This window comes from Coturnix japonica, chromosome 2, assembly GCF_001577835.2.
Source record: "Coturnix japonica isolate 7356 chromosome 2, Coturnix japonica 2.1, whole genome shotgun sequence".
Taxonomy (NCBI): domain Eukaryota; kingdom Metazoa; phylum Chordata; class Aves; order Galliformes; family Phasianidae; genus Coturnix; species Coturnix japonica.
The window spans coordinates 89,866,675-89,881,386 of record NC_029517.1 but is presented as its reverse complement, the minus strand read 5'-3'; the positions used below and the strand labels follow the sequence as shown (position 1 = coordinate 89,881,386).

The following is a 14,712-nucleotide window of genomic DNA, read 5'->3' as shown; positions in this document are numbered from 1 at the left end:
CTCTAGATAGGATAAGAAGCTCAAGAGGAAGGTGGAGGTGAGATAAATCACTTTTATGCCTTTCAAAATCTGACTACCTTACCTTACATCTGGAGAGACTGCAAGTGAAATCTGGGTAGCTCTTCAGCAGCACACCCTTTCACAAGTGGGAGTGTGAAAGAAGACCCCAGCTGGTGTTTTGCACTGTATGTGTGCTGGGGATGCCATTAGCAGCTGTGGGGCTGTTGCCTCACCCACATCCTCAAAAGCTGCCCCAAGAGCTTTGGCTGTAAAGCAGTATATGGAGTTTAAAAGTAAAATTAGGAGCATCCTTCCTATGGCTTTGTAAGCAGGACAGTACTTTTCAGGAACAGTCTTTTATTAAACAAACAAACAAACAAACAAAAAACACTAAAGAAGCAAAATGGGCAAATAAAGGGCTGGCTAAGTTTCCTCATTTTAGCTACACTGTTCTTTCTGGGTGTTAATTCCTGCCCCCTGATATTTTGGTTTGCTTATTTCCTTTCATACAGAAACATTTAATTGTCATTTCAAAGATCACAAGTAAACCTGAAAAAAAAACAAACAAACAAAAAAAAAAACCAACTAGAGTCTTGGAGTGTATTTATTTATGGACTTGCTCCAGATGAACCCAGGCTATTAAAAAAGATTCTCTCATTTCCCAATGCCCTTCTAATTGTGCACACTGTGGTATTCAGGCAAAAATGAGAGCTCCATTGTTGTTCAGAAAGCAAATGCAGTCCCCTGCTGCAGGAATGATCTGCTATATAGGAAATCAAGGTTATTCTTTGTGATTATTTAAAAAGAGTGCTCACGAGCCTCTCATGTATGTGGATGTACTGTCAGTCCCTGTGCTGGCAAACCATGTTTTAGGTTTGAGTAGCACTCGCTACTCAAATAACTTCCTTTCTCCGTGCCTATTTTGGGAGCACGAGGCATATTAAGAAACGGGTTCTTAAACAAAAAGGAACAAAGCAAGAAGTTCCCCCCCCCCTCCAACACTCCAGTCTCGCAGAGCTGTGTTAGGATTATCTCAGGTTTCTGGTTTCCTAGGGACTCAGTAACTTCCCTGTGGGTTGTTTTGTGGGCGGTGTTTTTGAATATATGCTAATTCAGCTTTCCTGACAGGGAGACTTGCTGGGCCAGGCTACTCCGCTCTCCTGACAGCAAACAGCAGTGAGAGGCGGTAGTGGGGTCAGGGCACACGCTGCTTTTCTGATAGAAGCCCTCGCTGGCCGCCTTTGTCACCGACATGTACCTATGACCATGGAGATGAAGGACTCGGGCAGTGTGGTCCTGACAGCCTACCACCCCCACAGCCCCGCCAGGATCCCGGGTATGGAGCAGAGCTTCGTGCAGGACATCCCCTCTAGCCGCTCTCCTGGCAGCAGGTAAAGGCCGAGGGTCGGGAGTGGTGCATTGACCTGATGTGGTGCCCGGGTGGGTTCTGTTGGTTGTGCACTGAGGCAGCCCAAGAGCACTGTTTGGCCACTTGGTTGGCACTTTGCTGTTACATGTTGCTTGCCTCCAGCCAGGGAAGTGATTCAGCCCAGCACTGCTGGTCATGGCTGGAAGTGGAAAATTCAAGTGCTTGATTTAAATGATGGAAGTGACAGATTGAGCCAGTTTCCTGCCTGGGAATCCCAACAAGACTGGCACGTGGGCCAGTCATCTACTCAGGTCCTTTAGGAAACCCAGGAGGCTGCAGTGAAATTGATCCTGGTTTGGCTTAGGTGATTATTTGATTCCTTTCATATTCACTCACCAGCTCCAGCTCTCGCCTTTATGTGGGGCTGCAGTTGCTGCTTTGCACACCCCCATACACACAATGGGAGACTGCATCGGTAGAGACCTAGTCTAAATAAGAAAATTCCTTTGTGTTGAAGGAAACTAAGTATTGTCTTAATTAAGTTTACTGTGTGTGTATGCTTCCCTGCTCTGTACGAGTGCAGACATTTGCGCAGTTAAAGTAGCAGTTTGGGCAATGTTATTGCCCCAAGTCTGACCTTTCTCCTAAACATAAGTGGTTTTTCTGTGCAGTTTGCTCCAGTAGTAAGTGGTGTGGAAGTTCATACTATAAAAAGCTGAACAAAGTAGAAAACTTTATTCTCTGACGAGACTGAAAGAAACCAGAACTGAAATCTGAGAGAAAAAAAAAAAAAAAAAAAGTAACTGTCTCCAGGACTTAAGTTTGTGTCTCCTGTTAATAAAAATAATGATATTTACTTCATACTGTTTATTTATAGCCTGATGGTTATTTTATTTTCATTGTCATTATTTAGGTTAGCTGCATCTTCCTGTTCTTTGTGTATTTCCCTGGCTGTCTCATAAAGATAACTCCTTTGTTCTGTTAAACTGTTGTTTGAGAGCAGTACCAAAACACACAATTTGATGTTAAGAAAAGAAACAGAGCCTGGGCTTTTAAAAGCAGACAGAATGGCATTTGTTACTCAAATCAGAGCAGTGGTTTGGCATTGAGTTAGTGGGGAACATGTCATTTCTTCCCCAAGGAAGAATGCTTAACTGAGTCTCCCTTTAAGTCTGCAAGCAATGGAAATGTGGTGTCTTGCAGTGTTTCTGGTAGGTGTGTTCATTGTTTCAGAATGCCCTTGAAACTTAAGCCCAGAATGTATGAGAATTTAAATCACATACATATCACCTAAGAAAAGCAGAAGAGAAAATTCTTCTTCCTGAAAGAAAGAAAAAAAAAAAAAAAAGAGAGAGAGAAAAGGATCCTGGCATTTTGATGAGAAACATATTTTGGAACCTCCTGCTGCAAGGCAAAGCTGTGTCTCTCTCTCTGTGTATATGTGCATGTTCATAAGATTTTGGTGTTGTCCCCACTTTCTTGTCTTTGGCTTCCTGCAGCTGTCTAACAGCAATAGCCAAATTCTGCCATATGGGCAGTTGGTGACCATCTGAGTTTCCAAAGGCTGTTCAGGAGGGGGGTTTTATTAACCCAGCATGCAGTCCTCTGGAATGCAGAGTCCATGAAGGCAAATGCACTGAGTATTTTAGCAAATGGTAAAATGGGCTCTCATTTAATCCCTACTTCATCTTCAAAGAAGTCTTTCTTGGACAGCATTTTCTGTATGGTTTCCCCTGCTGCCATCCTAATGCAAGAAGCTTTTCTGTAGTCTCTATTCCTTGATCCCCAGGGCAGCCACTTGAACTACAGCATGCAGTTCCTCAACTCTAGCAGAAAAAGCATGTAGCAAACAGAGGTGTTGTCTATTTTTTTGTTTGATAACAAAAACAGTTAGAACCCAAAGCCTGTTGGTTTTATTGGATGTAGCTCTAATGAAATCTGTACTTCAGATACAGATCTGTGAGAACAAAATCAGCCTTGGATTTTAGCCTTTTATTTGATAAACTGCCCATCAGTTCTTTCTCAGTTTAGGAATCATGATTTTTCATCTCCCCACAACGTTTCTCTATCTTTGGAGTAATGCTCCACTCGTATCAGAAGAACAACTCCACTTAGCAGGCCCAGGCTTTGATGTGAGACTCTTCCAGCAATGTTTTCTCCTAAAAACACTTTCAGTTTGGGAACTCTCTAAGCAGAGGTTTCTCACAGAAGGGGAAGCTAATGCAGCCTCTGTCGGCATTAAACTGTTCTGCTTCCTACTATTTAAAGAAGCCCTGATTAAAAAAAAAAATAAATAAATAAATAAATAAAGGGAATGTTTAGGTACCTATCATGAATGTCAAAATAAATCAGTGACTTAAATATTCATGCCAACTCAAGTATGTATCTGACAAGCCCATGGACACAAAAATTTATGCTAATAAAGTAACAACACTTTAGACCACTGGGCTTCATATTTGTCAACAATTCTTGGAGGGCCAATTAGACAGACATTCTGTGTGCATGTCAAAACATACCTGTACATCATTAGCATCAGCACAAAATACAGCAACCACAAGTATTTTTACTCATGAACCCAGCAGAAGGGGAGCATATCTGTCCAGTTATATATTAGGTGATAGTGATGGTAGGCAGTACTGAGGACAGGAGAAGATGTGCTTGAGTTACTTTGAGTGGAAGATACACAGTATGCAAAGGAAGATGGATAATAACTTAATAGGTGTAACAAATAAGAGAGAAGGATAAAAAATTGACAACGTGGTGATACCGTTACGGATCTACAAAGGGAGAAGTCTAGCTTTCAAATTTACTGTTTTGTAATATTAATAAAAGGGTTAAGAAGAGACACCACCAATTCCATGCATTCTCCAGAATGAGAGAGTTCTGGGGGACCAAGGATAGCTATGTTTACATATCTCCTCCTCAGCTATCTATATAATTCAATTCTGTAGTCCTTTATTTTCTACCCACAGACTTCAACATTTACACATATGGGACAAGCTCTGAAAACAGCACTGTTGGCATTATCAGATGTCCATGAGAATTCTCCATCAAAATCTTTCATTTTGTTTATGCAAATTGCAAATGCATCTCTCCACTTTTGACATGGAACATTTTGGTCCTTTCACTTTTTTTTGTCAACTGCTTTACATGATTGCAATTGTCTACAATGTTCATATTATTCTTAACATTTTCTTTTTGGTTTATTGCTTTTGCAAACTAGATATTGAGCAATCTTTTTTTAATTAGCAGTTAGTCTGATTCTACAGCAAATGAGTACAGTAGAGAAGGCTTCTGTACTCATGGCATCCTCCTCACTTGTTTTTAATCCCCATTGTTAGAACTCAGATGCTACAAATACAGGTACCAAACACTTCAGAATATCACACTACCCTTTTCAATACAGACACTGTCCCAATGAAAAGGTGCAAGTGTTTCTTATGTGTTTTTTTATATTTAGCACTGGCCATTTTTCCAACCTCACTTCAAAGCATGAAGGACTTAGTAGCTGTGCACAAATATTGTGCCTGAATTATTTAGAGAAGTGGTGCCATAGCCATATGTCTTTGTCACATCTTTTTTGTCTCTCTTGCTAGAAGTAAGAAGCTGGGAGTTATTTCTGTGCTCAGAGGAAACAGGAATGACCTCTATGCCAAATGGCCAGTGAGCCCTCTAAAGTAATTATGCAATTAGGGTAGTACAAAGCATTCCTGAGTGAATCATGCTCAAGCTTTTCTTGACTCAAATATAAGAGTTAGTGAGTTATCCAGCCTATTTGTTACTAGTATATCTACCAGCAAAGAATTCATCCTGCACTGCACTTCAAATCACAAATATTTCTATTGCAATGAGTGGCTTCAGTTTGGATATGCTTGAGATCAGAATCAGAGGAAAGAAAATGCACACTGCTCACAAGCTTTGTTCCTGCAGAACAGGTTTGGATCAGATTTAAAGGATACATCAAGCTGTTTTTGTGTGTGGAATAAACAAATTCATAACAAATAATCATTCAAAGAGGGTACATATGTACTGTCAAGTCTTTGCACATGCTACACAGATAGAGGACAAAGTAGATTTCAGCACCACTGAGCAATGCAGCCTGGAGCTCTGCTTAGCTCGTCTCTTAGTCAAGGGAAAGTCTGGCACTAGCAGTTGTTTCTGGGAAGTGCCTGTCCAATCCCTTTGTGTTCAGCATATCTCCCTCCTGCTGTATGGGGTGGCTTTCTAGCAGGCATCACTAAACTGGAGACTCAAATAAGAACAAGAAACATTTCTGAAGTTTCTGTATCACCTTGAATTACTTGCTGACAGCTTCAAGGGTTCCTGCCCTTCAAGACTAGGACTTCCAGACTTCAGGTCAACAGCAAAATCATTATGCTGGACAAGCACAGCACCAGATCCTTCTGCAGTGTTCATCCCCTCTTTCTAGCCTCAAGATGCAATAGAGATGTCAGGGTGAGGTATAGTGCCCTGAAATAATGACTATTTCTGAAAGGAATAAAACTAGAAGAGAAGCTCTTATGCACAAAAATTTGGCTTGTGACAATAGGAACTGAAAGAGCAGTTCATGTTTCATCCCAACAGGAGTAGAATTTATCACACTGTAGTAAGGTCTGTATGCCTCGAGGCTGGGAGATCTGGGTTTAATTTATGTCAGACTGATTGAGCAGCTCCCCTGCTCAGCTGTATACAAGTGATGTCAAGAATGTCTTCTAAGTGATGCAGGATAAACAACCTTAACTATTTTGGATGTTTATCTCACTCTACCATAAACTTCCCCAGAAGACAAAAATAAAAAGCTGGCTCCTTTTCTACAGTCAATATTGAAGTGGCTTGGGCCTCTTGCAGCAACTTGGACTCAAAACCTACAACATTAAAATTTAAAATGTACTAGAAGTGGTAAAAGAAAACTACGTAACAGTAGTCTAGGAAAATATTGTACTGGCACAGACTGAACAAGAAGTATGTTTTGTGGAAAAATGAAGACTTTGTGTAATTTTCAGCAGCTTCCTAAAATATGGTTTTAATACTATACTTTTTATAGATGTCAGGAATGATAATTCTTAATGAAACTTTTAGTGGGAGGATGCGTATAAATAAGTCAGACAATAGTAGACACACTTTTCCTGTAGGTTTTTTGTAATACCTACAGAATGTCCTCTGGGAGCTTCACTGAGGAATGTAGTATTTATAGCCCGTTCCTCATGTTATGGTTGAAACTAGAGTTGGCTTCTCTGGTTACTTTTTAGTTTGGTGCTCCTGCTGCTCTCCCTGGTACCTCCATATGCAGAGCTGATGGGAAACATCTGGTCCTGTCCCTTTGATCATTTTGTTTGGTCGAGCATTTAGCCAGCTGCCCCATTCATTTCTAAGTCACTTATCTCTGATTTCTTCAGGGCTAGAGCTGCCTGCAAAAAGCATAAGACCTGAGAGCCCCACGTGCCCTCCTCAGACATCTTCAGATTGCATCTGGCACACTGACAGCACTGGCACAGCAAACAGCCAGGAATCAAGAGCTGTAAAGTAGTTCTTTTGCACAGGAGATCAAAATAATTGTGTTAATACACAGAAAACTGCAAAACACGGTTATGGATTATTAGTAAAAGTCCTAGGTAAGACAGAATCTGAAAAGCATCTGGTTAGCACTGTACAAATTTAGAAACACATCCTGAAATAGTGCTGACTATCCACAGCAAGTGATCAAGTTAACATCCTGGATTTGGCTAACCACAGTACTAGCAGCCATGCTGCACTGCTTTGCTCCAGCTGGCAGGCAGTGCATCTGCTGTCAGGGAGGGCTGTGCTCTCTTCAGGCTTCAGATAACACTGTTTGGAAGGAGGGGGGAGGGCAGAGCTGAAAGAACCAGGAGAAGAGTGGTCAGGGTCATGTCTCAAGGCACTGACTGAAGCCAGGCATCCTCTTTAGGTTGTTGGCCCCTTTGCTGGCCTCCTTTCTCTCCCTGTGGCAACAGTTCCCATTGTGGTCCTCCACATCCTCCTGTGATTACTAGAGACTCTGAAGAGAGAGACAAAAAGAGAAAAAAGGAGCAGAAGGAAGAGGGGAGAAAGGGAAAGATGGAGAAGTATCTGATTCTCCTCTTGTGTGCATAGAAAAGAAGTAAGAAAAGAAACCTCTACCAAAGCATGCTGTCTTGTGGGACCATTTACAGTTGACCTTGAAGTACCACCAGAGGCAAAGGGTTTCCAAATGACATTTTAGGTGGTGATTTTGAAGCTAAGATGATTTAAAACAGGTTGAAAAAAGTCCCCATTACCCTGAAGGACTGACTGCTTTAGCTGAGGTCAGCATAAGTGCTTGAGTTGGCATCCCTTGTAATTAACGTAGGGAAAGACTGATGCTCTGTGAAGGAACCCTCAGCTCTGTAATTCATTTCTTCCTCCCTTGCCTGTATCTGTTAACTTTCCAGACACCGCCAGAGCCTCTGGTCTCTGAGGAAAGAGAGCGGAACAAACACTGGAGCAGAGAGCCCATTATCAGCTTGTTTGTTCGAAGGCGGCTGTTTTCTGATTTAGGATGCTATATGTAATGCTCAGCTACTGTGAGCCTGTGGGATTTTCAGATGTGTGAAATCATCCAGTGTAGGATGGACATATGCTGGAGGTTTAAACAGAGGAAGGCATTACAAAGGAGTCTCTCCTTGTCATTACTATATTTTCACCTGAACACTAGATAAGCCATTTATAACTCTTCTTACAGCAGAAGTTGCTCAGAGCATATTATGAGCAAAGTAATGATGATAAATCTTTCTGTGGAGGGTAAAATAGCCCTACCACTGCAATGAAACAGAAGGGAACGTATACTGAAAAATTATATTGGATGCTGAAGTCCAACTGTGTTGACATCATTTACCAGATGAAAGACAAGTAGAGCAAGAGGCAAGCTGGGGAGCTGTGTTTCCAACATCTGTGGGCCCAGCCTCAGGACATCAGTCAGCAGGTCACTCTCACAGTTTGTCACCACAGATGGGAGAAGCTGTAAGTCCTCATATATTACTGCAGCTAATTGGAAAAATACTAGCATCCTAATAGACAGATTTGGAGAAGGAATAACAAATTTCTGCTGAATTTGACTGAATACTATGTTGCTTACTAAACGCTGCAAATTAGTGAATCTGCAGTTACCTGAAACTGGTTTGGGCTGTGCAAACTAGCGAAGGTAATGAGCCTCCTCCCCATCAGATTTTCTTCCTCTGGCTAATAAAAGCTCAGAACAAAATATTATCTAGGCTTATTTTCTATCCCAGTCATGAGCATATCTACTGGTTGAGAGAGATTTTAAGAGTGAGAATGTCAGATCCTTTCTAATGTTAACTGTGTATGAGAACAAGATCCTGGATAGTTGTAGCATACACCCTTACTTGAAATCATCTGGATTTTTTAGTCTCCTCTAATAAAAGATCAAAATTAAATTCTACAGTTAAACTTGGGATAAAAGCTATGTTTATATCCAATGACTTAGTTAATGTCTATTAAGGAGAGTTACAGCCAATGGAAATCTTTGAATTCACTGCAGAGGGGATCAAGCCAGCAGAACTCATATATGTTGTCTATAATTTTGCTTTCAGCCAGCAACTGATCTGATTATGCCACTTCTGTCAGCTCAAGCTGACTATTTGGTAGCATTTTTTGCTAAAGAAAAGATGAAGTCCATTTATAGGAATTCTAAAAAGAATGGCATCCAGGTCTGTCTTTTTTTTTTGTGTTTTTTTTTTTTTTTTTTTAATACTTCTCTCCGTTACTGAAATGTATTGGAAACTTCAGTTCTAAACATTAGTCTGGATGTAGTGGAGGTAAATGTAAGATCTATGCTGTAACTACAGGTGAAACATGAAGCGAGGGAGCTTAGGGAGTTCTCTGAAGATGTTTTGCAGGCTTGGCTGTCCTTGGCCATTTCTAGGCCAGATGGTGCCCAGATCATGCATGTGCAAGGAAGTGAAAGGAAAACAGCAAGTTTATCTTGGTGAACAGAGACAAGAGAAGCCTTTGTACTCAGACAGCAGCAGGATTTCACGTGTAAAGTTTTAGCTTTTGGAGCAAGAGTAGGCAGAAAGAAGCAAGGACAACTGGCCAAGCTCAGGAGAGAGTACTTCCTTTAAATATGTGGCAGTCTTTAGTCTCCTGCTGGAACAATCACACCCACCTTGTGTAAGGCAACTTCTACTCATTTCCCTGCCATCCCTGATGATCGCAGCAATCCTTTTCTCCTACCTTGCTTGCTTGTTGTTTTTTCCCTCCTCACTTTCAAGTAGAAAAAGCAGTTAAACAATGTGATTTTACTGATAACATTAGTGAATACATGAGGTTTCCTTAAGTGATATACTAAATTACATGTGTACAGTATTCACAAGTCTATACAAAGAGCATGAAAATTTAGGCTACCCATGCGTCACTGGCAATTCGCAAAATATACAGCAAGCATTAGAACTATGTTGACCACAAGACAAAAACTAACTTGAATCTTCTTCAGTTGTATTTCTTCAAGCCATCTGTTGCCTCTGACAGAATGGAAATTAAAAATAAACAAACAAATGAAACTACTAAGTCTCTTTCTGAAAAGCCTTCTTCAGCATCCAAAAACTTCAAGTTCTGTTTTTAGGAAGTACACCGCAGATTTTTTGGGAGGGACATTGACTCTGCAGCTGTTTCTTGTGGTCAAGATGCATTGCAACCTTAATTTACTCCAGCTCTTCTAGCTTTTTTTAGTTAGGATATTTTTTGGTTTTGTTTTTAAGGTTTAGCTAAGCCAGGACTGAAATTAACTCTGCCACTCTCAAAAATTCAGTAAGACCATGCAAACCAAACCAGTTTGCCTCAGTCTATACTGAGCACTAGTAAATCTGCAGTTAATTATAGTTATATGCCATGCAGCAATGAGTCACATATGGGGTCTATGCTGTCATAGATTATCCTTCAAGGTCCATTTTCTTTTTGCAGATTCAAACATGGGGCATGATATAATGAAAATAGCTTTAATTGGAAGTGTTAGTGATATCAAGAATTCTAGAAGATGCAGTAAATTTTGCTTTTCAGGTTTAAACTTCTACTTGAACAGAGGCTTACTGAAGTAAGAAGGAGACGTATTATTTTTTATTGAATTCACAGTTCTTTCTAGTTGCTCTCAGATACAAGACACTTAAATGTATGTTCTCTGAGTACATGAGGCCCAGATGTGATGCCTGTATTCTGACACTGAAAGTCCGTATTACAAGTAAAAAGGAAACCTGAAGAGTGAATTCAAAAAGTTGCCTGACACTGTAAAATTTATCAGCAAGGCAATAAATCCATAGACTTAGTGAATTACCATGTAATGATTACAACATAGGAATCTGGGACATCTTTTTATGAGGTGGCAGCAAGTAAACCCAGCTTTTTTTGTCTCCATCCAAGGACTATCTGCATTAGCACAGCTTTGTGCCCAAGCCAGTGGAGGGGTGTAGCACTGCACTTCCACAGCTGGACAGCTTCTGACCCCTTCTCCAGCTCCTGGCACAGCACTGGAGGCTGGAATTCAAAGTGTTTAGACTAATGCTCCTGGGCTGATAAGAAAAATAGGGTATGTTTTTCTGAACAGCCCAGTCTGCTGATTAATAGGTTAGGCTGGCTATTTTCAGGGCTAAACACTTAAAGTAGATAGGTGAAAAACACTGCTGCATTTTTCTCAAATATTTTGCAGACTAGAGGGGAAACTTTATCTGACTTACTCAAACCATAACAGAATATCTCATTCATTTGTGCAAATCAGAGTCCTTCCACAGCAAAACACAAGGGAAAAAAAAGTGATATCCACTTAGCAAAACTTAATGACAGTCCTGCAAAGGTATCAAAAATTCATTTTCTTAATCTGTGCATACTCCTGCAGAAGAGTCAAGGATACAGCAGGAGTCAAGAACTAGTCCTGATCAATAAATTTTAAAAAGATTTATAATTTTTATTGGGTTATATTTTTTCCCACTAATTTAGCCAGTCTGTGTGGATGTGGTGATCTGATTTTCCTAGGGAACAAGGCTTGAAATATCTTTTATTTCTTAAACAATAGATAGGCCAGTCAGAATCTGACTATCCGTTAGAATCTCTTTTCTGATTAAATCTCATCTGCTGGATCAGGAGTGTGGTGATGTTTGCAGGCTGAATTAGACATATTCAAACACTGTAAATAAGGTCCGTAACCTTTATGTGTGAGCTGTCAATTCAGCCTTTGGTTTCTGATTCATTTCAAGATATTAATCCAGGGCTGCAGCTATACTAAAACAGACACTGACTACCACATAAGTGGGTGGAAAAACATCATTCAGCAGTTAGCTGGGTATATCTGCTGAAAGTATGTCTGTAACTCTATGAAGGCAATGGTATTAGTAAGAACAGATTGGTTTCTGAGACTGCCTCAAACCCAGCCAGCTGTAGTTAAAGCCTCAAAGGCTGACAAAGTGCATTCCTAATTATAACAGTGGAGTGGACAGCCAGATTAAGTTACCTCCTTTGAGAGTATTGGTGATGAGTCTCTAACACTGTGATAGATTCTATATTTTATCCAACCAAAAGGGGACCTCAGGGTGTGCAACTGTTTTAATAGAAATAAGATAAACACTAAGGTGATATGTGCACGTCTATGGAACTACCATAAAGCCTTCAGAGAGACACATCCCACAACTTCACCTGATGGAGCAATACCAGTTAACATTAGATAGGCATTCTCTGAAGATTCATTTATTATCGGATTCATCATGGAAATTAATGAACACAGCTTGCATCAAGTACCAGAAACAGTCAGGAGGATAAGAGATAGTGGAAAGACTTTTGATATCTTTACAGAAAACTGATATTTATGGCTTTGGCCATCTTCACAGTGTCTTACAACATTATCTGACGTCAACGTACTTAAGCAACTGGTATAACTGAAGATTATAAGCTCAGGCTTTGTTGTTTTTTGGGTTTTTGTTTTGTTTTTGTGTGTGTGTGTGTGTGCTCTTCTGTGATCTATATTTAGCTATAGATTTCCATCTATAGCTTTTCCATCACTGTTGACAGTCTATACAATGAGTAATGCCCCATAATAAGGTTATAGCAAAGTAAATTTAGCATCCTCTGAATGAAATCTGAAGGCAAAGAATACAACTTAAGGATAAACAATGAACAGCAAATGATTGCATTTGCTTTGAGAAGTGACATATCCATACCAAAGGGGAGGAAACTTCTTGATATTCAACATCAATTTCACAGGTGAGGAAAAGAATTTTCTCACTTTGCAAAACTACTGCTGTGCATTTTATGTTTGGGAAAAGTCCTGTTTGCTTAAGCAAATATTTCTGCCACCATCGGCCTTTCCAGCATTTAAACATTTAAAATGGCTACCCAAAGCAAGAGAGATGATACAGTCCTCTGTATGTAGCAATTGGAAAATCCTGTTTAGAACTACATGGTGTGCTCAGCCAATCAGATAAGCCATGCCTGCAGAGAGAACGTTTGATTTAACAGTTGAAGTGTGGAGGTTACAGAGAGTTGAATCTGTGGCTTATTAATAATGTAGCTGACATCTCACTATATCTGAGGCTAGATCCAAAACTCCTCTTGGCTGCAGTAGGTTTTGGGATTGTCTCTAAAGTTATATATGTTAGTACTCTGCAGTCAACTCTATTTCCCTGACATACTCTGCAGTCTTTCTTGTGGTCATTGATGCTATTCATTCTATTTTCCTATTTAAAAACTCCTAAATTCATCACAGGGATAAATCAGTTATTGAAGTTCTCTGAGACTGCACTTCTATTGAATCCGCTTTTTGCATATATTGGACATTCTGATAAAAAACAAGAAACTTCAGCCAAAACCTACTGAACTACACGGGAAAGATAATAGAGTGGGACAATTCTGTAATGGGCATTCATGATGGAAAAAGTGAGCAAGTTCAATGGGATTTTTCTCTTTTAGATTCATAATAGACACTTTTTTGGATTGCCCTCAGAGCAACATACGTACAAATGGAAATACTGTCACAAGTTAATAGTGGACCCCAAAATCCAAACAAAACAATGAAGCAACACAGACTTTCCTTCCTCTTCTGATTGCATCACTGGAACTGCTGCCTAATACAGGGATTTTGTTTGAAAAAACTTCCTTCTGTGTTTTTTACTGTGCTATGTGCCTGCATTCCTGTTCACTTGTATGCTTGATTAGATGAAATCAAATACAATGATGTGGATCTCCAAGCACCTATAAAAGCTCAAACTAGGCAAAGCTAACAGGAGCAAATATTCTGCATTGCCATCTTCGTGGGAATTGTTCTTCAGTAAGCAAAAGAGCTGATGCAAAATCACGTATGTGTTTTTCTGTCATGTTATTTTGTCATTACGTAACTGTTCAGAAGTTCGCTCTTTAGCAGGCTTCAAATAGACATGCAGACAGGTAACAGAGGATGTTTTGTTGGTGTCTCTGCCTCATACACAGCTATTCCAGAAGCTGGAAAGAAGTGACTAGAATTATAAAAATTATGTAAGTATCAAGCTGCGGGATTCTCCCTCTACTTCTACCTGTGATATTCTCTCTGTTTTTTCTATCACTATTGATTTCCGTCAACTTTCTCTTCTGTGGTTTAGCAGTAAGTTCTGTAGATTTTTAGAACTAGGAAGGTATTTTGGCTTTTGTAGTTGACATCTTATCTCCTGGGGATGATTCATTGAATTGATTCTTACCACAGCCATCTATTTAAATGGACAGAAAAATTATTTTTATGGGGCTAAGTTGAGATTGGTGGAGATTTCTATCCTTCTATTCATAGTTTTGGAATGTGTATTTTATGAAAAGGTAAATTAACACAGCAACTTAACCAAGGAATCCTCTAATCATCAGAAGAATCTAAAAGAACTGGGAAAAAAAACAAAAAAAAAAAAAAAAACTTTTAAATGAAGGATACAGTGACAACTAGTTAATAAAATAGAAAATCCATGAGTCAGACTGAAAGCATCTAAAATCTACTTTTTTGCCAACCATGCATTCATTTTTATGCTTTTGCTGTGAGGCTAAGTTTTATGTTTTGCATTTCAGTTATCAACAAAAATTTGATTAGTAAATCTCTGAAATAGAGCCATGTTTGACATCATAGGAAGAGATCTTGGTGATTACAATCTTCCATTTCCAAGCAGTGAAGTGAAGGATAAAGGAACATGTTGAAAATGGATGGAGGGTCATGCAAATTTCTTTAGTTGAAGATCATTTTAAACGAAAACTCAACATGATGATTTGATGTGGTCCTTTATTTAAATTACTGATTTGATTATACAGTTGTTGGAAACAAAGCTGCTGACAAATTTTATTATTGGGTTATATGGAAG

General features: G+C 39.6%; 1 protein-coding gene across 1 annotated transcript in view; it reads left to right on the top strand.

The window, feature by feature from the left end:
• The first annotated feature begins 1,095 nt into the window (after nt 1-1,095).
• ARHGAP28 (Rho GTPase activating protein 28) overlaps nt 1,096-14,712 on the top strand; it is a 73,616-nt gene continuing 59,999 nt past the window's right edge. Inside the window, exon 1 of the mRNA XM_015855287.2 lies at nt 1,096-1,391. Coding sequence (XP_015710773.1) covers nt 1,261-1,391 — 131 coding nt within the window. The 5' untranslated portion in view covers nt 1,096-1,260. The remainder of the gene's footprint in view (nt 1,392-14,712) is intronic.